Here is a 26,394-nt window from a genome sequence, read left to right on the forward strand (position 1 = left end):
CCGTTGGTTGCTAGGTATTCATTGAGCTTCGTGAGACAAGGCGCTAGCCTTTTGTCCTTGTCGGTCCTGCGATTATGCATCTTAATGTTGAAATGCCGTTCATAATGAATTGTGTAGTGAAATGTGCGTTCACCTATGAAGTGCTCCGCCTGGAACGAAATTTTCTTTGTTTCCTTTGTAGCCTCGTGAAAAGGAGAGAAGACGGAAGCGTAGTTAAACATTAGTAGCGCAGTAAAAACATTGCAGTAAAACGTGTTCGCTTGCAGTGACGTTAACCACTGTCAGGAAGCTATGCAAACTTAATTAATTGTTTCTTTTAGTAAAGATAGATCGCCGTGGATGCCCAACAAATAACACCGTTATATGTAATCACCATTTTGCTGATGATGCTAGGTCAAATGATCCGAGAAGTACTTCGTATGTTCCGTCTATAAAATGTCCCTCTATAGGGACGTTCGCCTTGAGTTTGGCAGTGCGACACTGGCGCCGCCTTTCTCCCCTGGTGGCACAGGGAGGAAAAGTTTTAGAGTAGACTCGTTAGGCGAACAATGCGATTACATGCTCTGTGCACGATCTTCCACCTGTTTTCGTGCAATACCTGAGAATGTATAGCCCGGGGAAGGGGAAAAATAAAAGCCTGGACCACGTTACTGTTATAAAACGCACTGACTGCACGAAGAAAACCGGGGCGTACCTGTATCATATCTGTTTTTCTTCTCTTTTTGTTTACATTCAAACTCAAGCTGATAGCTGCGTGATTCTGCAAGCTTATAAACGTGAGGTGTTTGGCCTTTGTATCTTCTTCGTGCCCCACACTCAGGCATTTTTCATAATGAATTTCATCCACCAGCTCGCCTGCGTCTGCGCCACTCTGTCATAGACGTAGACCTGTGTCTGGGATTGAGTAGTACTATGTGGAAAATCATGAGCATTGTGGATTACGCATTTATTTTTTAAAATTCTTAGTTCAATATTCTACAGATACAGGTGGAACAAGTTACCATATAGCGAGTGCTTGCCAGGCGTAGAAGAAGTAAGATATGTCGTGACTACATGTGAATCCCAAATAACGTACGCATGGTCCACCGGGAGTCATTGCAATTGGTCCTTGTATTATGAAAGTTGTGTTGTAGTCGAGACCATGTCTCTCATTAAGTTAGTTCTCATTCACAGTCAAGTGTCACAAAGTCAGTAATCTCATCTGCAAAGGCATCTAAATCCCTGTTGTGATGATTGTTCTAATCTGACTTCCATATTCCTCTCAGTCAAGGAACAGTCAAACAGTCAAGGATATGTGACAAGTGGTAGCTTGGGTTGAAGAAAGCAAAGAGGGAAAAGGAAGAATGGAATGCTCATAAAAAGAGCCGACTTCAGGCTGCTGACAATCATTCGTAGCGCTCGCTCCGTTCATTTCATAAATCAGTACTCCACCGGTTCTCACACCCTCTTTGTAAACTTGACTAAAACATTTGCGTGATGAGAGAGCACGCTACTTTGGAAAACTTAGCACAACCGCCACAAGTGGCGCTGAGTGCCGTAATCAGGAGCGTCCTCTGGCCCATCCGAACAGCCCTATTGCGCTCCACTATGTCCATTTTTGCGCGGGAGCATGGACCCTCCAGCTGTACATGTAGACGTCAATCATCATTGTCTTTCACGATAACACCATCGGGCATGCAGAACAGCCATGTCTGGTGCTCTAATATTACACATGTGCCACATCTCTGCGCTCTACAGTCGTAGGTTCTCAAACTGGTAGATGGCACACTGGTCCACGTACGGCCCATAGCTTACTGCTTTTGTGTTCTGAAGATTGATGTGCTTACGGTAGACGTGATGCAGCAGGCCGCATATAGGCAACACCGCAGAGTGTGCTACGAGCCCAGGGAAAAGTACCCACTCCTCCCACTAGGGGATTCGCTTGTGATGCTCTCTATAGGCGCTGTACGGGGTGTATGCCCCTTCACCCTTCCAAAATCGTAATCCTTTCCCCCAACTACCCTTTCCCACGCTTCCATTCGTGCACCATTGGCTATGGTGTAGCCCCGACTTTCCGTTACTGGAGACAGCGCACACCTCTAGGTGCAATATATAGTTAAACTAGGTTCAGAAAAAGTACGGAGGTGGTCGTCATGTGACCCGAAGCCTTGCAATGTGGCTTACTTCTCTCCTTTTTTGTTTTACTTCAGGAGTGACAGCTGGGATGGGTGACGTTAAAGAGGAACCTCGAGAGGAATCTTCAAAGGAACATGCAATAGTGGAAGTCAAAACAGAGCCTTATAACATTGCAATCTTGACTGGACAGGACCAAATGGGACGCAAGTGTGATTCAACATCAGAAGGTAGATACAAAATGGTCGAGGACATTTACTCAATACCGAACTTAATAGCGTGACACAAAGAGGGATACAACAGAAATGCACATTAGTTTTCTGACAGACAGGTATCAGCTTTCATGCACACGTTCTGTTCAATGCAAGATTCTGAAAGTTACGGAAAATAGGCGTGGAGATTCTTTATCAAATTTCACGTTACTGTTGCATCTCAATATAAGGAAATAGATAATGACAAAGTTGCATTTTTTGTGCTCATGCGGCTCCACTGTAATACAGTAGAATCTCGATGATACGAATCTCACGGGGTCGCGGAAAAAATTTGTATCATCAGAAATTCGTATCAAACGAATCAAACCAAAATAAAAGTTGGGGCAAGAAATTAGACAGTGACTGTTCATTTTCCGTTACTGTCAATGAAAGAGGTCGGTTGTAACGCTTTTATGTCTCCGTTTTTGGCTAGTGCTGCCCAAATTCAAAAGATTCAAAAGATGCAGGCACGTGCTTTTCACATGTGAGTCGTGAGACAGTGGTCTAAAGCGAGCTTCTCCTAAAGCAAGCAGGCGTTAGGTGAAGCCGACCTGCAGAATGGTGACGCGTAATATTGCCACAAGTTGTCCCGATATTTTCCCTCCACGTGTTCTGGGGTTCTGGTAGCTGTTTTCCGCCAGAGCGATGTCACACAGCTTTGCGGTTTATTGTTGCGAGGGGGGTAAAAAGGTCAGAACAGAGATAAGGTGATAAGGTTCCGTGTTGTTCAATCCCCTTGATCTTATTTCCACCACCACCACCAAAAGGAAAGTCATTGCTTGCATTGCGCTACATGATGTAAGGGGGTTCATGGTGAGGATCGCCCAAGCAGCACAATGTACTGAAAGTCGAGTGTAATAGGGGTGGACGGGTAGGTGGAAGGCGTTGAGCATACTCCTGAAACTAAAGGATATTGATAAGACACTTACCGTCCACCCCTATTGCACTCGACATTCAGTACATTGTGCTGCTTGGGCGCCCTCCCTTTTCGAGAGACGCAGCAGCATGACTCGCGCGCGCTCTCGCATCACGGGGGAACAACCTCTGTCGCATCCTCGGCTCATTCATGTCATCTGTAAAGGGAAGATAACGCGTTCGTATCATCCCAACTCTAACACATGGGAAGAAAAGGCATTCTGGCCGGGACCGGAAAAGAATTCATATAATCCGTGATCGTATCATCGAGATTCTACTGTAGATGTCTTCCATGTGTTTTGCCTCTCTTTCCTGGTTAAGCAGTTGTTAGGAATTCCTGTTAGTAATTAAGTATTTTGTGTAAAAATCCCGAGCTTTGAAAACTGCAGTCGATTCTGAAGCCATTCCTGAGGTGTTCAGCTACGTTAGCTCTTCTGGATTTGTGATGCGTTTGAAAAATCCGCATTTAAAAAAGGGATTTCATTTGGCGTGCTGAAAATAAATCTGGATTGAAAGTGATTTGATTTACTCAAATTTAAAGCCGGACCTGATTCGGATTTGATGTAAATCCGTTTTGTCTTCTCAAATCCTCCACACTGTACGGAGGTGGTTGTGACTCGAAGCCTCGCAATATGTCTTACTTCTCCCCCTTTTTGTTTTACATTCAGGAGTGACATCTGGGACGTGTCCTATTAAGGAAGAACCTCGAGAGGAATCTTCAAATGAAGATCCAATCATAGAAGTGAAAACAGAGGCTTACAATGTTCCAGTCTTGGCAGAAGAGGAACAGATGGGCTGTGACCCGACATCAGAAGGTAAATACAAAATTGTCGAGGGGATTTGGTCAACACCAAATTGAATGGCACGATATGGACAAAAAGTGGCATGCAACGGAAATGCTTTTCAGTTTTCTGTTCGTTACATGTCAGCTTTCCAGCATGTATGGAAGATACTCAAACCAGGCAAATACACCTGGTGGTCCTTTATACAATTCCACATAACTGCAACTATTGCACACTTTGACTGCATAAACAGCTGCACATAACGATGTTTGTGCGCGAGAAGATAAGGAACAGTAGATGAAACCAGAGGAATCAAGTGCAAAATAATCCATGGTGCACAGTTTGTCTCCCTTCATGTGCTCCCACAATGTTTAGCCCTAACAAGTACGCTCTACATCTTCTAGTGCTACTGTATTGAAAAGTACAGTGCTGGGCAAAATTTTACTAAACACGCTTCGGTGCATTCCTTTTCCAGAGTGATGCCCTAGCAACGAATAAGACCATGCGGTCTTGCAAACAGGTGACTGGGTTACCCAGGCACATGTCTGTAACTCTGTACAGTCCAATAGACATTATGCATAATAGCGTGACCCATCGATATCGACAGGAGCAACCCGCCATTTTACATTCAGCTCCTACGGACGCTATACGAAGCCCCATTCCAAGTCAAAGCTAGCTTGTTTAGCGCCTCGTTCCTCATCGTGTGCATGGTTTCGTCTGTTTCATTTCGTGTTGTCCCATTGCAATTTTGTCGTTGATCACAGCGTGTCAGACACTCGGCTCATCCTTTCTCGTGATGAGGACTGGACGAAGAACTTGTCTCCGATACCCTTAATAACCGAGGTCACAATATGGGAGTACTGTAAACCCTCGTTAACTCGAACTCGCTTATCTCGAAATATCGGTTATCTCGAATTTTTTTTTGCGTCCCGATCCTTGTCCCAATGCTTCTTATGTATTTGGGCCCTTTTAAGTGGAAGCTTTTTTTGCCGGAGTACGGATATCTCGAAATTCCATCAACGGTATGTCAGCGTACCAATGTCGATAACGTGCATTCTTCGGTCCCCCCGGCTAGGTCAAGGTCAAAGCCTTTCAGCACAATGTACTGAAAGTCGAGTGCAATAGGGGTGGACTGGTAGGTGGAAGGCCTTGAAGAGGCTCATGAAGCTAAAGAACGTTGATGAGACACATACCGTCCAACCCTATCGCACTCGACTTTCAGTACGTTGTGCTGCTTGGGTAGTGACTCACGCGCTGCTAGCTGTGGCAGGCAGACCGCACTCCCCTTTCCACCCAAAGTCACTCCTCCTCCTCCTCTGCATTCGTCCGAACGTCTCAGTCTCGTTTCGTTCCTCGCGGCGTGATGGCTGAACAACGTACGTGGAAGTCCCTGACTTTGGAGCGGAAGGTGGCACTTATCAAAGGCCCGGCAGCATGTTCATGAAGCCATTATTGTGAACTGTTTCGTTCATGCGGGTTTCTGGTCTTCCACCACCGTACCGGAGCCAGCAGACTAGTTCAGTGACCGTGATGAACTGTGCAACGACGTGATGCGCCCCACATGTTGTGGGGAGAGTGACTTAGAGGACTTGAACTTCGAGCACTATGCGCTTTACGACGGCGATGTTCCAGTAGCGGTGAACTGGGTGATACTGAAATGGTCGAGGGTGCCCATGGTAGTGACGTGCCGGGAGGAGCGTCTCATGTGTTGCATTGAAGTGCTTGAAGATGCTTTCTTGTTCCCAGACACGAATGCTAAGCAGTTGCTATTACGGAGTTATTCTGTCTAAGATGATGTTAAAAAATAAATGGCTGCGGAATTGTTCACGAGCCCTATTACTGTAGGAACGCTTTTTTTTACGTTTCATAACATATTGCGTTGTGGTAACATCGTGGCAACGTAATTTTTGTTGTTCGCTTAACTCGAAACTTCGATTATCTCGAAATTTTTCCCGGTTTTTACGACTTTGAGTTATCGGGGGTTTACTGTACATCGTTATCCGCGGGTTTCCCACTAGAGGATCAGTATCAAATGGGGAAATAAATCCACAAAATATCGTGTGAAAATCGCCTTTATTGAAAGAAAAACGTGATCTTTGACCACTTTGCGCCGCTTGTTTGCTTCACAATGTCACGCTCTAGAGGTTCAAGTTGCGCTAAATAATGCGCGGAGAGGCCGCGATCACTTACAGAGTCTTTCAATGCGGTCCGCGGACCGAAGAGCGGCAGCTCACGACACAGAGGGAAAAATCTCTTCGTCCTCTGGCGCACTGCAGCGTTATCTCCGGTTGTACGAATCTCATAAAGGATGGTCTCGTCACTCACTTCCTCAGTAGCCACCACGTCGTTGTCAACACTAACGTAGTCCTCCAGGGTTGTTGCTGTTGTTGTTGAATCTTTGCTACCATCCTCCGCTTGGCTTGAACTCCTCCAACTTCTTGCATCGACGAACCACTTTCACAGCGCTTCCTCTATGTCTTCATACGAGCGCTCCCGAATCTTCTTGCGTTTTCCAGACGCGCTGTTGTTTGCATGCTCCTTTCGCAATTTCGGTTCCGCTTTAAAAATTGGGGAAACTGTTGACTGGGACAAACCGTACCTGAGGACGATGGACGACACCTTGGCTCCACGCTGGTGGTCGTCGATGATTGCGATCTTTGTCTCCAAGGATATCGCCTTGCCTTTGTTGCTGTTGGATGCCATATCCGACAGCAGTGAACGCGGACTGACGAATAAGGAAACCGAAGCGCTTCCAAATGTGGACAGCTTCTTGACAGGGGAAAACGGGGTTAGCTCCAAGGAAAGCACGGGAACAAAGGGACATAGCAAAAGGATGTAGGGCGGAATGTGCGGTCCGCAGGGCAAGGGCTGAGGGGAGGGGCACATGAGTGACCGGGGCATCATTGTCAGGGCCAATGGCTTCGACCTTTAGCAAGTTCGAGGGCGCGTGGCGTTCATTTACGATGGCTCGCAGCTCTTCACGCTTTTGGGGTGTGAAAAACGCGACAATGGAGTACCAACGGCATCGCGTCTGGCATCATTATTCGAGTAGACGAGAGCGCTGCCTTCGTCGTTATGGGTGGGCGCATTTCCCATAGAACTACCGTAAATTTTAACGGTCGGAACGAAACTGATAGTTATGTGTATCGTTATTCGGGGGTTTTACTGTAGATGTCTTCCATATGTTTTGCCTCTTTTTCTTAGTTACACAAGTGTTAGGAATTCCTGTTATTAATTAGGTATTCTGTCAAAAAATCCGAGCTTCGAAAACTGCCGTCTATTTTTAAGCCATTCCAGAGCTGTTCAGCTGTGTTAGTTCCTATTCCGAATTTTGTGATGCGTTTGAAAAATTCGCGTTTAAAAAGCGATTTCATTTAGCTTGCTGAAAATAAATCTGGATTTAGAATGATTTGATTTACTCGAATAAATTTAAATCCGGACTGGATTTGGATTTGATTTAAATCCATTTTGTCTCTGAAATCCCTCACACTCTACGGAGGTGGTCATCACGTGACTCAAAGCCTTGCAATGTAGCTTACTTCAATAATGTTTTACTTCAGGCATGACAGCTGGGACGTGTGACATTAAAGAAGAAGCTCGAGAGGAATCTTCAAAGGAACATGCAATCGTTGAAGTCAAAACGGAGCCTTATAACGTTCCAGTCTTGACTGGACAGGACCAGGTGGGACACCACTGTCAATCAACATCAGAAGGTAAATACAAAATGGTCGAGGACATTTAGAGGCAACACCAAACTCAATGGAATGATATGGACAAAAAGGGGGATGCAAGAGAAATGCACTTTAGTTTTCTGACAGGCAGACACATATCAGCTTTCCAGAGCACATGCTCTGTTCTATGGAAGGTTCTCAAAGTGGGCAAAAGAGATGTGGAGATTCTTTGTCAAATATCACAACATGCTTAGTCTCGAATGCCGAGAAATCTCCATCGAGTACAAACGTCATTGCTGTACTTGCCATTGAGGAGCATGGAAAAAGAAAAAAGATAAGTTTTGTGTGAATTGTACATTCCGATGTGGCAAGCACTGGACGTTCGTAAGTTACGGATGGAAATGTCTTTCTTCTTTTCGAACACGGCAGTCATCATCGCAAATTCCTCACCAGTTTAAAAAGGCTCGATTTTTTGGACCACAGTAATCACAAGACACCACAGCATAACAAAATCGAGAACGAATGTAATTAAGGAGCAGTTGGCACAGTTCACGCAGCAGCGGTTTTGCGTGCCCAATCCAGCAATTACATCGTTTCATGTGACAACACCAATTACCGGTAACAATGTTAACGTTAACTCCCCTGGGGAGCATGATTCCTCCTCTCTCACATGCACATGGGAACCGCACATGGGATGCCGTAAACAGGTTTCCTACAGGCTTCATTAAATAGAATGTATTGAACAAAAGGACCTCGTTAAACTGAGTGCAAATATGCATTGTCGTTTATGTGGAGTTGTATGTGCAACAGAAACAACACAGTAAATGGAGGATTTCGTTAAATCTATGTCTGCGTAAACCTCCATATATGCATACAGTATACAATGAATTCTTAGGGATGTATGGGATGTCGCGAGTGCATCAGAATCCTTCCAGGTGTCTAAAAAAGGTCGTGTATATGCAGGATTCACCGGGAGTCGTTGCTTCCTTGGATGATGGGAGAAAAATTGTGCTTGAAACTTATCTCTCATGAAGTTTAGATATGGACAGTTCTCATTGACCGTCAAGACCAGATTGCTATCCCCGACGGCTGCCATATTTATATGTTTCAAAGGAGTTTCGCAGGAGTACCGTAATTTCTCGCGTAGAAAAATCCGCACCTCAGATAAGTTTTAAACTTGTAATACCATACCAACAATAGCACACAAGATGCTCCGATATGTTCTGCAGGAATGTCTCTGTACTCACAATATTAGTACAGCAGCTACAGAAAGGCATAAAACAAGTTTTTGTATACATGATACCACTTGAATGCAACACAAGCTTCTACTGCAATGCCAGAACACAACAGCGGACAGATTTACCATACTTCACCTGAGAAAAAGAATGTACTGTTGCACACATGATGCTGTCTGAATGTAATCTTGAAACTTCTCGAAAAACATAATTTATGACCGAAATACATCAACTGGAAGATTTCAATTTACTTCACTCAAAGCTGAGAAAAGGTATGTGCTGTTACACACATGAAACTGCTTGAACTGCCCGTGAGGGCTCTGGAAGAACACCTTATTTGTGACTAAAATACAACAGCTGAGCCAACATTTTAATTTATACCTTACTCAAAATACACAAGATGTGCTGCCATGCATATGATACGATGATACTGCTTAAATGTACTCTGAAAGTGCTGGGGTAAGAACACAAACACCTCAGGCATGGTTGCTCTAAGCTAGGGAGCAACAGCAGGTGTATACAAACACAAGAAGTCGAGCACAAGTGATGCAATGCACTTGATTCATCAGAACATGAAATGTTTCAGTACCAGGTCTCACTGTTCCGTCAACAAAAACAGATGAACTTTGAAGGGGCGTTTGGTTGGCACTGGTGGCAGCCTTCAGCTTGAAACCCAGACAGTGATAGTTGAAATGTGGAGTGCAAGCTTTTCGGTGGTACCAGAATGCCTGCGAAATCATTTAACAAATAAGGCAATTCCAAATCTATACTGAGAATACACCCGCTGGGGCCTAATCTCTAAAGGATGAAGCAGTAACTGACAGATAGCGTAGTTTTCTTTTCTACGTGATGGCATTCGCACCGCATGACGGACATATGTCTAACATTACGCGTCTTACCTTTATCTGCTGCCTAGTCCTGCCCCTGCAATCTCCTGCTGCAGATAAGGTTGGCACAGTACCCCGGACGAGTCATCTTCGGCTTTGTGTGAAACAAGTTGCGCATTGCTTCCGTAACATTAGTATGAGCGAAATGAACAGATGAAATGGCTGCTTTCGAAGGTGGCACCCAGTCGGAGTTGTAACCGAGTGTTGCAGTCAATAGCTTTTTCTTTCGCCTTTCGGAAAGTTGTGGTTTGAAACATTGGAACAGCATGCTGAAGTGTTCTTGCAGACGGGAACAAAACGCTCACGCATTCTCGGCAGGCAGCACAGAACATGAAACACACCAGGAAGTCTGTACTGGCCTAGCAAATGCTTCGCAGTCGAAGGAAGCAAAACTCACGTTCCTCGTGGGTTCAGTGAAGTCCAGAAATATACTGGCTCCCAAATAGCGAACTGTTTGTCACTTCCCCAATGTCAATCTGCGCAGCAGACGGCTCAGCAGAAGAAACCGGCCGGCTTGACGGAAGAAACCAAGCCAAATGTCATGCCAAGCCGGGGCACGGGCAGACCACGAATGTGTCGTCGACACAGGGTTTGCGGGCCACAAGACGGAATGTCAGTGAAGCTAAAAATTCACTTTTTCGAGAAACCACGAGGAGTTTGGGATAACTATTTTGCACACATAATCAGTGTTCCCTTATGAACACATCGTGTGAGTACCATTCCATTCTGTAACACTCAAAAAGCGGCGTAGCTGAGCTTTAACGTTGCCCATCAACGGCAATCCCATTCTATAGTGTTCTTGGACACCTAAATATGAATCACATTCAGCAATAAGAGTGGAGATTTAGTACGCATGCACGGCACAATTCTCTGCACCTCCGTTCTCATCAAACAAGTAGCTCGAGGTAAAAGTCAGAAGTGCAATCATTCCGTAAAGCTTGTGGCGAAATTGGAAGTAGTTGGTGCCTGCGGTAGCCTAACTACTGTAATTAACTACTCGAAATAGTAGTTGCCTCTACATTCCTGCAAGTAGTTGATAACTACTTTTAACTACAATCAGATAGTTTATCTAGTAGTTTAACTACTTGTAATTAACTACTGGCCATCACTGAAGGTCGCTACTGCAATGAGTACAGAGGGCCATCTAAAATTTTCAGATTAAGATGTTTGATGAAAGTGATGACAGAAAGGTCTTGATGTGTGCAATTTGCTTCCCAGAAAAAACACACACACACATAAACATGGTTGTGTGCGTTCCCCATTAACCCGCCTCTCCGGGTACAATGACGAGAAGTATGATGCCATGTCACTGACGATGTTACAGGGCCCACGCATTCTGGTTTGCTAGTCATTGGGGGTCAGCGCCCTGTTCTTTTGCGTCCGTAAACCAGCTCTGCCAGTTCCCCTCGGGAATTGGGGTTAGAAGGAGCGGCCGAATCATGACCAAGCAGGGAGCAATGCTTATTTCACAGCTCTGAACAAGCCGAGTAGCAGATGACGTTTCTCCGAACCAAACAGCGAGTGTGGACTCGGTAGCGTCAGCGCGATGTTCCAGGAAGATCACAGGCTGGTACTGCTCTCCACCACTGTTGCGCACGGTCACCTTTTGCGGTGTACTTTAAATTCAATTTCTACGATGATTATGACTGTGTGGCGTACTTCCAATGGTGCACCTTACTGACCTACTTAACAGTTTGGTAGGAAGAAAATGTCGTCGGAGTTAAGCCTGAAAGATCGTTGGGCCTCAAGAATGCCGCTTCTCCTACCACAAAAAAACAAAAAGAAATGAAAACACAAAGGCTGAAAGGGGCCAAAGAACATGCAAAGTGATCTGAGGATTTTCCTTTTCTCTTTGAACAAAAAAAAATATATAATATATATGATGAGAGATGAAAGTCGCTGAAAAAGTTAGCCAGCTGTAGGACTCGAACCCACATCTTCTGGATTATCGGTCCAGGGCTCTACCAGTGCCTTGTATGTATTTGTCCTGTCTGTGTTGTTCCATCCTCAGAACATCAGTTCTCTCTTGTCTAAATTATATGTTTGGTTTCCTTCCGGATCATGTAATTTTGTTTCGATTTTCATTTCGTTCCGGTTCGCCCAAGTATGAAGTTTTCTTTTTGTTTTGGTTCAGGTTTCATTTCGCTCGGTTTTCATAACCCTGCTCGTAGCTCAGTACCTTAGGAAGTGCTTCAGTGGACTTGCGTCAGCTCAGGTAGCAGATTTTGAGCAGCTTCTTTGAGACAGGTAAGAAAGAACACTGCTGTTGGGTAACTTAGACCACCTCAGTGAATTCCAACGATGAACCCAGCCAGCTGAGATGTTGAATATCCACAATCCAGTTGTTCTAGGCAACCAACACCAGGATGGTCGTGCGACAGGATAAGGCCACACACACCAATAGGCGTTACACTAATGAGGCTGGTCCAGCTCAGTCCCGGGTAGTATGAAGGGAATTGACTCGGGACGCGAGCCACCAATATTTCGAACAGAGACTGTTCTTCTTCTTCTGGTCGCCGTCCTCAAGATTGGTAAGGTACTTAAAGGAGTACAGAGGGCCATCCAAAAAAATTTCAGATTAAGACATCTGATGAAAGTGTGTGTGTCATTATACCGAATAGCGCGAAAGGTTTTGATGTGTGCAATTTGTTTCCCAGAAAAAAACTCACATAAACATAGCTCCGCGCCTTCACCCTTAACTCGCCACTCCATCTATAACGAGGATGAGGAGGTATGATGGCGCGTCACCGATGACGGCATAAGGAGACTCGTTCTGGTTTGCCGGTCAGTGGGGGTCAGCGCCTTGTCCCTTTGCCGCCGTAAACCTGTTTTGCCAGTTTTCCCGGAGAATTGGGGATAGGAGGAGCGGCCGAAGCATTACGGAGCAAGGAGAAAGGCTTTATCAGAACCCCGAACAGCCGAGTAGCAGACGACAGCGGAGTAGCAGACAACGTTTCTCTAGGCCAATCAGCGAGCGTTCTCCTTATAGCGTCAGCGCGAGGTTCCAGGCAGATCACAGGCTGGTACTGCTCTTCACCACCGTTGCGCAGGGTCGCTTTTTGCGGCGTATTTTAAATTCAATTTCTGCGATAATTATGACTCCGTGGTGTAAATTACTTCGCATGGTGCATCTTACTGGCCTACTTAACAGTTTTATAGGAAGAAAACTGGATGTTAAAAATGACTTCTGTGCTACTTTAAAGGGTTAGGTATAACGTGTTAAAGGTTCATGCGAATTGTGGGTCAACAGCCTGGAGGGAAGAAAGGGTCCGTTCAGGTTCAGGATTTTACGGCCGAAGTGAATGGCTGCTTTGTTAGAGTGTGGAGGGGATTACTATGTGGATGAAGTCATGAACCTCTCATTTCTGTAACCGGTCTAGAGCAAGGGTGACTTAATTCGCATAATCCCCTCCACGCTCTAACAAAGCGGCCATTCACTTCGACCGTAAAATCCTGAACCTATAACACGTCATACCTAACCATTTAAACACCATCCCAATGATGAGGATGGTGCCCAGAAGAAGAACAGTCTCTGTTCAAAATATTGGAGGCTCTCGTCATGAGGCAATTTCATTCATACTTTTTACTTGTAACTCTCACTAGTTACTTTCGTGGGTAACTAGTTACATTTCCAGAAAAGTAGCTTTTAACTGTGGCTAGTTACTATTTCTGTCAATGTAGCTGCAAAATGTAACTAGTTACTCGAATAAATGGTCGTTCCTTTTTTTTTTCTTTACCCTACCCTACCCTACCCTACCCTTTACCCTACTAACGCGAAGAACGGGAGGCCCGCAGATTTGAAAGGCATAGAGATACAGTAGGCATTGGTACAGAGTATCACATTCTTTTTCTGCGGCGGAGCCACCGTTCGGTGTCCGCGATTGGGCCGATCGTGTCACGTGGTTTCACCTTCCAAGAACGCGCCATCCATGTTGAGTCGTCTCCATGCAAAACTGTTTTCCTCCGTTGCGATCTGGCTCGACTGCACGCTGTTCTCCGGCAGAAAAGGAAGAGATTGGTGACTATTTAGTGACTTTAGTCAGCCCACTTGCGCACCGACCAGTGCAGTGGCTAATCCTGCTCCGGTTGCTGCTATCATAAGCTTCTGTGGACGGTCTATGAAGCAACCCTCGAGTTTTTATCGTGGAAGGACGAGAATAATTTAATTGTAAAGTACAAGCTAGGGAATAAGACGTACTCGGCAAACGGGAAGTCAACTTCAATCCTGAAAAAGCATCTTGAGGCAAGTTCCTTGTTCGTGTGTATGCCTCTCTCTCTCTACATGCTACAAAACGCGTGCGTGGCACCATGCTCTTCTTTTTCACCGCAGTGTGCCAGGTCATGTGAACGTGTCGTATTTTTCCGCGTTTCGACTTATACAGCTTCTAGTTAAGTGCAATAAAACGGTACAAGTGCAAGAGTGCGAGCGAGCTGGTACATTGTAAAACCATGTCGCGTCAAAACAATAAAATCGCTGTATATCAAAAAGAATAATCTGTCGTGTAAAAATGATTGAACGTGCATGTTGTGTTATTTCTCTTCGTTGTCTCGGGCTTTACTGTCGTTGTGCAATAAAACCTTTGTCGCACTTAAGCATATGTAAATAAAGCCCATGGCTTATCAGATGATTGCGGTCGCGGGTTCCACGGCCCGAAATGTCGAGCTCTGGTCGTATCACAAGCGGATACACACGGGCAAGAAGCCACAAAAATGCGATCTCTATACCCTTCAGAGTTTAACAAGAGTACGAAGCTACGCAACCACAAGTGGAAACACCAGGGCGTGAAGCCACACAAGTGCGATATCTGTCCTGCAGACTTCAGCCAGGACACGTGCCTGTCGTATCACAAGCGAAAACACACATGCAAGGCCCTACAAGTGCGAACTCTCTCTTGCAAAGTTGAGCTATGGCACGAACCTACAGTGCCACATGCAGGGGAGAAGGCATACAAAAGTGCTATATGTCTACTGCACAGAGTTCAGCCCGAACAAGAATCTGCACGACCATAAATGGACAAACATGGGAGAGAAGCCGTGTACAAGCGCGCCTTCTGTCACGCAGTGTTCACCCACAGCACGAATTGTAGTGTCACAAGCATAGGACACATCCGAGGACCGAGGATCCATACACGTAGGATGTGTGTCCTGCAGAATTATGCCACAGCACGGGCCCGGGGCTTCACAAGTCGACACAGACAGGCGCGAAGCCATACAGCAGCATTCTCTGTTCTGCAAACTTGAGGCAGAGCACGCACTTGAAGCGTTACAGGTGGACGTACATCCCAAGCAGCACGCCAATATTGGTCTCATATTGGACCCATATGGGCTGCCCATATTGGCAAGCCCATTTTGCGCCAATATTTCTGTGGTAACGCCAACGGGGAATCCTCGTAATAATAAAACATTATCCGGTTCAATATCCACCATTGATATTACCTCTCAGTTCTTTTTGGTTTTTCATTTCTGCAGATCTCAATGATCCACGTTGCATACAGTTACAAAAAGAAACACTGCATTGTCCGAAAAACGAAGGACGGGTTGTACGCCCGTCTTGTTGAAGGACACAAGCAGTCCCACGGAACTACCAATGCAAAACATCCCTCAGAAACCTTCATTGGCATCGCAATACTCTGCGAACCAAAAATTTCCGAACTGCTCCGAGAGTACAAAGGAGCGAAACACTTTTGTGACGGTGACGGACATACGCCAGAGCAACTCACACTGCTTGCAGCAACTTGGAAGCACCTTACTTTACGGAAGAGCCATCCCTTCCTATCAAACATTGTGTTTTTTACTTGACCTGCTGCAGTTCCGTTATCATTACAGCAACCAGCGACATTATAGCCCGTATGAAACGCTCGATCCGATTGTCGCGCACGTGCATTACTTGTAGGACGCGTGATTTTGTTGCCTCTTATTGAAAGAAAAGTACAGGGTCTGTGCAGAAAAACGTGTCCTGCATTTAGGCACATAGCTTGTTGTCTACCTAACTAACGAACTTCCGGTGGCGCACGATGGCGCATTTATGCGTGCCAAATCTGCAGAAAAATTGTGGAAGCCATACTCAGCTAAAAATATATACGAAACAACGAAAACGTCGGCTTCCGTGCATCAGAATAGGGCAACATGGTGGACAACAGGGTGTATGTGAAAGGGCAACATGGTGGACGTAGGAGAGTTGTGTTCAATTACCGCTAGGGGAGCTATCGATGCATAAATCGAAACGATGTCCCACATGTATGCTCATCGGCAGTACCCCAAGCGGTGCCTGCACATAACTTTCCGGAGACCGAAATGCACTATCATGCACTTTCATGACCTAATTCTAATGCATGGAAGCCCATGTTTTCGCGCTCTGTTTATTTTTTTACACTGAATATGGCTTCCGGGATTTTTTTGTAGCTTTCGCACGCATAAATACGCCGCCGTACGCCACCGGAAGTTCCTCGGCTAAGTAGACAGCGAGTTACATGTAAAAATGCAGGTCACATTTTTCTGCACACACCCGGTAGGATCGACTAAATGTCTCGTCCCTTTCAGGGATCATCGTAATCCCCTCAAGACTGTGACATTCAGGCGCCACCTTGTTCACCCTCAGCTTCCAGTATAGTTCAACTGTACCACATTGGTGGTGCTGTCGAATGCTATGTTGTAATTTCTTTACGGGGAGACCTCTAAGTGGGGGCACTTGAAACATGCATCTCAAAACGTGATATAGCGTATTATGCAGTTGCTGGTACAGCAAATTGAGAGCCTCCTAGGAACTGAACAAGCTTTGATCATATGAAATAATTTTCTGTGACCATTTCATTTTCAGTCTCTCATTTGTCATGCAGCACTGCACAAAACAGAACAGTTGAGCCTCCTGCGTTTTCCTGATGGCCGATGATACGTTTTTCGTAGAATGCACGTCTTGCACCTACAGGACCAAATGGGACATTTTAGTGAATTTTAGTGGCAACTAACTAGCACTCAGACTCATTGCTGGCAACCCCCATTTTATAATTGCCCATGTGCGCGCATTACCTGTACTGCCATCCGTACTGTGCGATCAGATTCGAGCGCCACCGGCCTTTGTGGCTCACTCGGTAGCGTGATCACCTTCTGATCGCAAGATCGCAGGTTCGAACCCGGCCGAGGACGACAGTAACTTGGCGGCAAGGTACAAATTGCTAAGACACTCCCTTTTCCGCGAGAGACGTCAAATACAGGGCCCTGTGTGGTGAGCTTTCATCGCACGTTAAAGAACCCCCGGGGTGGGCATAACCAATCAACGGACAGACCACTGTGGCATCGTTCATGATCTCGGTTGTCTCGCGCCGTAAACCCCCAATGATATAATATATAGATTCCAGCGCCAAGCACAGTACGTACGCACAGGTTATGCACAGCTTTGACATATTCAAAGAATACGAAGATTACATAACATGCCATAAAAATAACATAAAAATTACATAACATGCCATACAAGTGCCAGCGGCTGGACCACAAAATAAAAATAAATACTCGCCCAAGAAAAGGATTGAAACAAGAAGCTGTGACTGTCCTGAATTGATCTCTCGGCCTTCCGTCTGAAGGTCTGACACTATAGCTCATATACCAGGCAGGTGAGAGCTGCTTTGAACTTAGAGCATGAATAGTACAAGCGGGTGATTACCGGCAAAGTCAGACGTGAGCAGCGTGTCTGCATACGCGGCGCCATCAACTTTTTCAAAAAATCGTAATTCAGAGATGTGCCTGTACTGGTATGCCCTCTAAATACGCGATTTCCAAAATTTCAGGAGCGAGAGAAACCGCTGCTTTGCTCCACGTGAACGACCACCCCAGAGGCACTTGTGATCACGAACCTTCAGGATGTACTTCTTCAAAGGCACAGTTCAAGATCGGCAAAATAACGGTTGAACCACAATTCGACAACTGTCCACTAGTCACTACAAGCGATCGACCCACTGGGCGTCTTCCAGGCCAGAGCAAGCTATGTGCGCTTGAATACATGTCAAAAGACAGCCCGAGACACCACATGTGCGCACAGTGTTACAATGAGTCTGAAATGTGTCCAGCTACTCTGCTGGATGCTGAGATGGGAGATGAAGGCTTTAAGTACGACGTCTGTTCCCCTATAATCTCGCGATCTGGGAGCGACAAGAGCCACGTGTCAAAGCATACTGACGAGATGTCATGCAAATCTGATCTCTGTTCTGCTCACTTCCACCAAAGCAGGAGGCTGTGTTGTCACAGTCAAATACTTATGGGCGAGAAGCCGCACAAGAGTGATCTCTGCTCTGCGAAATTCAGCGGGATTGCGCACCAGCGGCTTCACAACCAAGCACATACTGGCAAAAAGCCATACAAGTGCGATATCTGCCCTGCGGAATTCAAACAGAGTTCTCACCTGCTGAATCACAAGCGCACACACACGGGCGAGAAACCATACAAGTGTGACGTCTGCCCTGCGGAGTTCAGTCGGAGCGGGAAACTGCAACGGCACAAGCGAACACACACTGGTGAGAAGCCATACAAGTGTGATGTCTGCCATGCTGAGTTGAGGCGGAGCGGGAATCTACAGCAGCACAGGCGAACACACACGGGCGAGAAACCATACAAGTGTGACGTCTGCCCTGCGGAGTTCAGTCGGAGCGGGAAACTGCAACGGCACAAGCGAACACACACTGGTGAGAAGCCATACAAGTGTGATGTCTGCCATGCTGAGTTCAGGCAGAGCGGGAATCTACAGCAGCACAGGCGAACACACACCGGCGAGAAACCATACAAGTGCGACGTCTGCCCTGCGGAGTTTAGCCGGAATGGGAACCTGCAGCAACACAAGCGGACACACACGGGCGAGAAGCCATACAAGTGCCATGTCTGTCCTGCGGAGTTCAATGACAGAGGGCACCTACAGTGTCACAAACGGACACATACGGGTGAGAAGCCATACAAGTGCCATGTCTGCCTTGCTAAGTTTCGTTACAGAGGGTGCCTACAGCAGCACAAGCGGACACACACGGGCGAGAAGCCATACAAGTGCGATGTCTGCCCTGCAGAGTTCAGCCAGAGCAGTAACCTACGACAGCACAAACGGATACACATGGGTGAGCTGTACAAGTGCGATCTCTGTCCTGCGGAATTCGTCCATAACTCGAGCCTGTCATATCACAAGCTGACACACAAGCGAGAAGCCCTGATCTCTGAAGGGACAGCTTAGAGAATCATAAGCGGACACACACAGAGAAGAAGCCATGCAATTGCAATATCTGCCTTGAGGTCCTCAGCGAGAACGTAATCCTACAGCATCACAAACGAACACACATGGGCGAGAAGCCAGACAAATGTGATGTTTGCTGTGCAGAGTACAGACGGAGTCAGCACCTGCAGGGTCACAAGTGAACATATACGGGCGAAAGGCCATACACGTGTGAGCTATGCCCTGCAGAGTTCAGTGAGAGAAGGAACCTACAAGAGCATAAATGCACACACACATGTGGGCAAAAAGCCATACAAGTGAGATGTGTGCCCTGTGGTTCAGTCTGAGTGGGCACCTGCAGCATCACAAGCGAACACGCACGGGCAAAAAACCATTGCACGAGCCTGTTGTATTTATGTCTCGGCATTTTGGGCCACGGAAGTCACAATCACAATACTAGTCTTATAAATAAGGCCATCGTTCAGCCGCAGGCTACGAACTTACCTGAAAATCGACATGGAATATCGCTGAGCTCGATGCCACATATTAGCACGCTCAAAGGTTAACATCACACCTATGACCAAAGCAAGAGTTTTCCGATTTTTGCTCAAAAGTGCGACGTTACATGGTGAGTGCACTATACAGCATGATCGAGCTGTGCCTAGCTATCGAGCCATGTGGACATACATGTTAGTCGCTCATGCATGAGCTTACAGCCTATCAGGTGATTGTTATCATGAGTTCCACAGCTCCAAATGCTGAGCTATGGTCCTATCAAAAAAGGGATACATGCGAGTGAGAAGCCACACATATGTGAACTCTGCTCTTCCGTGTTCAATAAAAGCACAAAGGCTGCAGAATCACAAGTGGAGACACGAGGCTGTACCAGTGTGACATCTGCCCTGCAACCAGGACACGGGTGCGGCATCACGAGCAAAAACACGTGCAGGAAGCCCTGCAAGTGCGAACTCCCTTTCAAAGTCCAGCATCACACGAACTTAAAGGAGCATTAAAGTGGTATCTATCATGGCCCAAAACTGCTGTCATCTTGTAAAGCAGTATGTGAAAAGCATTCCCACAAAATATTTCTGTCCAAAGTTGTATCACCACGGTGCAATTAATTTGGAAAATCGCTGCCGCGATGACAGGCCGGAGCGCTCCAACTGCAGACCACACCCACTCTAGTGTGACGTTCGTGGTAGAGAGCCCCTCATTCGTTCGTAGGAAAAACCGTCTGCTACGAACATTGCTAGCTGCTTCTTGTTGACTTCTATTATTTATATGATTTATATCACGTTTTCTTTAAAAGAAGAAGCATATACGCAGCCTGAGAAAATAAGATTACGATCACAAGAGTAATATATCCGTGGCTTCTGTGCAATCTCAGAATTCACAGCAGCAGAAAGCTATTGCGAAGCGGTATTGTGGAAGCGGTATTGTGTCGCCACCTGTTAGCCACTGAACCAACTGCACGGTGAAAAATGTCGGACAGGCTGCACACTGTCGAGAAGCACGGGGTTTTTGCTCTACCAACGCAGTTAATTTCGGGCTGCACCACTCGTTCTTCCCGTGGTGCCTGCAGTCCCAAAAAATCGTGGTTGTGTCGTTGACAGCCTTCAACCTCCGTTTCGGACATCACGAAGCCGGAGAACGCATGGCGTCTCCCAAGCGGTAGCAGACGCTCCGGCCTGGGCGATGTTGCTCACCTCGATCATGTGATCCCAAGTCCAATGAGGAGCGTCCTCACCACTTGCGTCACATAGTGACGTGTGTGGTGGCGCTCATCACGTGCCTATCGTGAAGGCGAAGGAGGGTGTTTCGCGCGCGGGAGGTTCGGGGAGCTATTGCAGGCGTCCCAATTTAGCTACGGTTGCACTAATTGTGGGAAAACTGTTTTCGGCCGCCTAACATTCCATACTGACCAAAAACAGAAAAAAAGTTGTGGGCCTCTAGACTGCTCCTTTAAAGCGCCACACGCGGCCGAGAAGCCTGACACAAGTGCGGGCCTTTAAGGGTTAAATAAGTGAAATGAAAGAGCAGTGTCTACCGCACAGAATTCAACAAGAACACGAATCTGCATGACCGTAAGTGGACACACATGACAGAGAAGCCATGCGTGTTCTGTATTGCAGGGTTCCCCCACAGGACAAATTGTGGGGTCACAAGCAGACACATGCAACTGAGGACATCTAGAAGTGGGATGTGTGTCCTGCAGAATTCAGCCACAGACACACAGGCGCAAAGCCACACAGGAGCGTTCTCTGTTCTGCAAACTTACTGCAGAGCACAAACCTGCCGTGTTACAAGTGGATGTACATAGGTGTGAAGCCCTACGATTGTAACCTCTGTCCTGCAGAGTTCAGCCACAGGGTGAACAGGCCCCAGCTGGACAACAAAATGGCTGCTGGCAGTGCGTGAACCTATTCTTATTCTTATTCTTATTCAGAAAGGTAGGGGACGGCCTGGCATTGAAACCGTACAAGTACAGAGACCACATACTCATACGCATGAAAGGGTATGTCCAATTAAAGGAAGACGGAAGCGAAAATAATCTGCAAAGCTGTTTGCCTCACCAGTCTGTGGTTGTTTTCGTTGCCGTATTGGCCATCGGCGCTCGAATGGTAATCGAGAGATGCGAAGTTCAGGTTTCGCTGACGTCTGACTTTTTTGATGACTGTCATATTTCAGTTGTTTGCGAAATACAGGAATCTTATTCTCGCCGCGAATCCGTCTATGCCTGCTTGCAGGCGGGTGAAACGAGACAAGTAGTGCGCAGACATATTGTCGACGAATCGAACATCTTCAGGCTTTATTCAGAATTCGCCGTGTTCATCCGTTCACCTGGCAGCCGCGTGTGGAGCTCGAGAGATATTGGACGTCACTCGCTCCTCAGATTCTCCCCCAATGCTTTGCGGCAGCGGGTGCGCTCCATGGGTGATAGTGTTGGGTGGGCGGCCCAGCGCGCTCGTAATCGTCAAAAATATGCCCATCCGTACAGCGTACTCGCAAAATACTAGTGGCACCGTAATTCTGCGTAAGATTTACATCTCGTTCTGACCCTTTTTTACGATGGACAAATTTTGGTTTAAGTGACAGTTTTCATCAGTCACATGTCCCCAACATGGAGACACGAAGAAGCACGTGGTAATGCACAGAGTGCAAATGCTGTACAGATGCTGTCTGTATCCCATCACATTCTGTTTCTATTGGATATTTTAAAAGTCGCACGCATGAACAGACTGAGGCTCAAAAAGGGTTACATTGGAGGTTGGTTCGGTGGTGATGCATGGGAAACGTAAGGAGTGTGTGGTGATGTGGTGTAAGAAGTGTGAAGTGATGTGTGGGAAATGTTAGGAGAGGGAGTATTTAATACGTTTTTTAAATAAATACTCACTCCTTCTCGATGTACGTCATCAGCGACACTTTATTCCGAAACATGATCAGTTTGCAAAGGGAAGTGTAATGGAAATCGTTGGTCGGAGGCTGTAATCGGACTGTGCGCGCCGTTGGCCGTCGACTTCAGACTTGTGAAGGAGGAGAGGAGGTCATCCTGCGACTTTTAAATTGTCTCTGAGGATTTATGTAGTTGTTCAAAACGACCGTGTCGGCCATTTCTTAGAATGTTCTTCGCATGAAAGCTGAGTGAGAATGTACAGGAGGCGCCGCGTGGTCCCCAGTCGTTTCTGAAAGTGGACACACGCACAAAAGAGGACGATTTCTCTGTCCTGTCACAGGCTTTCCCGCAGGGCAACGTCACCATTCTCATTGTTGCAAATGCAGATCGTGCCATGCTCTGCAATCTTTATCACTTTAATTTGGTTATTAATTATTATTATCAATTTATTTGGTTATTAATAGCTGTGACGTGCTTTGTCGGGTAAACTTGCGGTATCCCATTTTGAACAAAGTGCAATCCAGTGATACACTTTATCAGAGGGGCAGGGGGTATGAGACCGTCCCTTTATGTATACATTCTGTTGCAACTATCTTGCAAATCACGTTTAAATTGCGCTTCGGCGTCAATGTTTACGCGAAAAGAATGTGTTGTTGTCGTCGTTACGCCTATAGGAAAGACTGCGACTGTGAGCAAATAGCTAGAAAAAAGCAATTGATGGCCAAAAATTTGCATTTTATAACAGACATTTATTCACGTACACATTCATGCTCGTTCTTGATTCAAGCTTATAGTATGTCTTGTACTTAAAATACATATAATAGCAGGATTTCTGTGATACCTGGAGTCTGTTCCTACAGTCGGTTTCTGCTTGCAAGCACTCCTGCCGGCTTCTGCTGTTCCGCCTCTTCCCGACATGCCGGCCTACATCCAACACGTCGCCGATAATAGGGGACGCAGAATCTGTTATGTTGGCACGTTGTCTGGGAATATCCTCTTCAACGTGATCCAACCCTTGTTTCCTCAAAATGGCAGCGCCCCAGTGAATACAGGCAGAGATGGGCAAATGCCCTCACGATCTTTGCCATCACCTCCGTTTTCGTCCCAGATGTTTTTCCTCACCTCACTTTACCTCACAGAAAATACCGGAGGGAGTCACAAGGAGGATTATTTGCTGAGGCGGACGCGCATAGCTTGACCGCAAACGCGATACCATAAGGTTTTTCCAATAGTTGTGAATTAGTGATGCGCCCGTGCTGATAAGGCCTCTAAATGTCCCATTTCCGAAATTTCAGGAGCAAGAGAAACCGCTGCTTCGCTCCACGTAAAGGACCAGCCCAGAGGCATTTGCGATGAAGAATCATCAGGTTGCACTTTTTCAGAGACACCGTTCAAGATCAGCGCAATAACCGTTGAACCACAATTTGACAGCACTTCACGAGTCATTACAAACGGTCGAGCCACTGAAGAACAGCTTCAAGACCAAAGCGAGCCTGGGTGTGTCATCTGTTCCTCCTCTCTTCCTGCATTCTCGCGGTCGAGTGACCAGCACATCGCAAAGTTCAACCGGATTGTGCACCAGTTGCGCCTTCGTAAGCGAGCGTGCACGGGTGAGAAGCCATACAAATGCCATGTCTGCCCTGCACAGTTCACCCGGAGTGCCCAACTGAAGTATCACTGGCGGACACACAAGGACGAGAAGCCATACAAGTGCAATCTCTGTCCTGCAGAGTTCAGCGTAAGCGGGAATCTACAGCAGCACAAGCGGACACACGCGGGTGAGAAGCCATACAAGTGCAATTTCTGTCGTGCAGAGTTCAGCCGGAGCGGCCTCCTACAACGTCACAGGCAGACACACACGGGTGAGAAGCCATACAAGTGCGATGTCTGCCCTGCAAGGTTCAGTCAGAGCGGGAATCTACAGGGTCACATGCGCACGCACACAGGAGAGAAGCCATACAAGTGCGATGTATGCCCTGCGCAGTTCAGATTGGGTGGCCACCTACAGCGTCACAAGCAGACACACACGGGCGAGAAGCCATATAAGTGCGATGTCTGCCCCGCAGAGTTCAGCCGGAGCAGCCACCTAAAACGTCACAAGCAGACACACACGGGTGAGAAGCCATACAAATGCCATCTCTGTCCTGCACAGTTCACCCAGAGTGCCCAACTGAAGTATCACTGGCGGACACGCATGGGCGAGAAGCCATACAAGTGCAATCTCTGTCCTGCAGAGTTCAGCGTAAGCGGGAATCTACAGCAGCACAAGCGGACGCACACGGGTGAGAAGCCATACAAGTGCAATTTCTGTCCTGCAGAATTCAGGCAGGGCGGCCATCTACAGGGTCACATGCGCACGCACACAGGAGAGAAGCCATACAAGTGCGATGTCTGCCCTGCAGAGTTCACCCGGAGCAGCTATCTACAGCATCACAAGCGGAGACACACGGGCGAGAAGCCATACAAGTGCGATGTCTGCCCTGCAAAGTTCAGCCGGAGCGGCCACCTACAATGTCACAGGCAGACACACACGGGTGAGAAGCCATACAAGTGCGATGTCTGCCATGCAGGATTCAGTCAGAGCGGGAATCTACAGGGTCACATGCGCACGCACACAGGAGAGAAGCCATACAAGTGCGATGTATGCCCTGCGCAGTTCAGATTGGGCGGCCACCTACAGCGTCACAAGCAGACACACACGGGCGAAAAGCCATATAAGTGCAATGTCTGCCCTGCAGAGTTCAGCCGGAGCAGCGACCTAAAACGTCACAAGCAGACACACACGGGCGAAAAGCCATACAAGTGCAATTTCTGTCCTGCAGAGTTCAGCCGGAGCGGCCTCCTACAACGTCACAGGCAGACACACACGGGTGAGAAGCCATACAAGTGTGATGTCTGCCATGCAGGGTTCAGTCAGAGCGGGAATCTACAGGGTCACATGCGCACGCACACAGGAGAGAAGCCATACAAGTGCGATGTATGCCCTGCGCAGTTCAGATTGGGCAGCCACCTACAGCGTCACAAGCAGACACACACGGGCGAAAAGCCATATAAGTGCAATGTCTGCCCTGCAGAGTTCAGCCGGAGCAGCGACCTAAAACGTCACAAGCAGACACACGCGGGTGAGAAGCCATACAAGTGCAATTTCTGTCCTGCAGAGTTCAGCCGAAGCGGCCTCCTACAACGTCACAGGCAGACACACACGGGTGAGAAGCCATACAAGTGCGATGTCTGCCATGCAGGGTTCAGTCAGAGCGGGAATCTGCAGGGTCACATGCGCACGCACACAGGAGAGAAGCCATACAAGTGCGATGTATGCCCTGCGCAGTTCAGATTGGGCGGCCACCTACAGCGTCACAAGCAGACACACACGGGCGAAAAGCCATATAAGTGCAATGTCTGCCCTGCAGAGTTCAGCCGGAGCAGCAACCTAAAACGTCACAAGCAGACACACACGGGCGAGAAACCATAGAAGTGCAATGCCTGCCCTGCAGAGTTCAGCGAGAGCATAAATGTACAGCATCACATGCAGACACACACAGGCGAGAAGCCATACAAGTGCAACGTCTGCCCTACGGAGTTCATCCATAGCACAAACCTACATCGTCACAAGCAGACGCACACGGGTGAGAAGCCATACAAATGTCAGATGTGCGCTGCAGAGTTCAGCTACAGTGGGAACCTACAGCAGCACTAGCGGACACATATGGGCGAGAAGCCATACAAGTGCAATATCTGCCCTGCGGAGTTCAGCCAAAATGAGGACCTACAGAATCGCAAGTGGACACACACGGGTGAAAAGCCGCACAAGTGCGACGTGTGCCCTGCAGCATTCATCCAGAGCGGAAAGCTTCGGCACAAGCTGAGACGTGCTGCCGAGTTCGGCCCTAGCATAAATAAAGCATGAGTTGAGCCACAGGCCACGCACTCACGTGAACATGGTAGAAGCGTATAAATGTGCTC

General features: G+C 47.2%; 3 protein-coding genes and 1 pseudogene across 4 annotated transcripts in view; all 4 read left to right on the forward strand.

Annotated features, from left to right (window-relative positions):
- Positions 1 to 26,394, forward strand: part of LOC135374138 (uncharacterized) — a 181,980-nt gene that overhangs the window by 30,383 nt on the left and 125,203 nt on the right. The gene's annotated exons all lie outside the window — the stretch shown is intronic.
- Positions 1 to 26,394, forward strand: part of LOC135374141 (zinc finger protein 845-like) — a 257,280-nt gene that overhangs the window by 4,224 nt on the left and 226,662 nt on the right. Inside the window, exons 5-6 of one of the 2 annotated variants that reach the window (XM_064607155.1) lie at positions 2,190 to 2,342; positions 3,947 to 4,093. The exons of the other annotated variant lie outside the window; for it this stretch is intronic. Coding sequence (XP_064463225.1) covers positions 2,190 to 2,342; positions 3,947 to 4,093 — 300 coding nt within the window. The remainder of the gene's footprint in view (positions 1 to 2,189; positions 2,343 to 3,946; positions 4,094 to 26,394) is intronic. 2 annotated transcript variants of the gene reach the window in all.
- LOC135374125 (zinc finger protein 501-like) lies at positions 7,623 to 19,058 on the forward strand. The gene is made up of 2 exons (XM_064607137.1): positions 7,623 to 7,773; positions 17,635 to 19,058. Exons 1-2 carry the CDS (start codon positions 7,623 to 7,625, stop codon positions 19,056 to 19,058), a joined length of 1,575 nt encoding a protein of 524 aa, XP_064463207.1.
- On the forward strand, positions 21,116 to 26,352 carry LOC135374126 (zinc finger protein 271-like; annotated as a pseudogene).

The sequence above is a fragment of the Ornithodoros turicata genome, unplaced genomic scaffold (genome assembly GCF_037126465.1).
Source record: "Ornithodoros turicata isolate Travis unplaced genomic scaffold, ASM3712646v1 Chromosome44, whole genome shotgun sequence".
NCBI lineage: Eukaryota > Metazoa > Arthropoda > Arachnida > Ixodida > Argasidae > Ornithodoros > Ornithodoros turicata.

What these genes read in the sequence shown, in the direction of transcription:
- LOC135374125 (XM_064607137.1), top strand. Translation starts at nt 7,623, where the DNA reads ATGACAGCTGGGACGTGTGACATTAAAGAAGAAGCTCGAGAGGAATCT. An exon ending in CTGTCAATCAACATCAGAAG is followed by an intron (nt 7,774 to 17,634) that starts GTAAATACAAAA and finishes CCAAAATTTCAG; the next exon opens with GAGCGAGAGAAACCGCTGCT.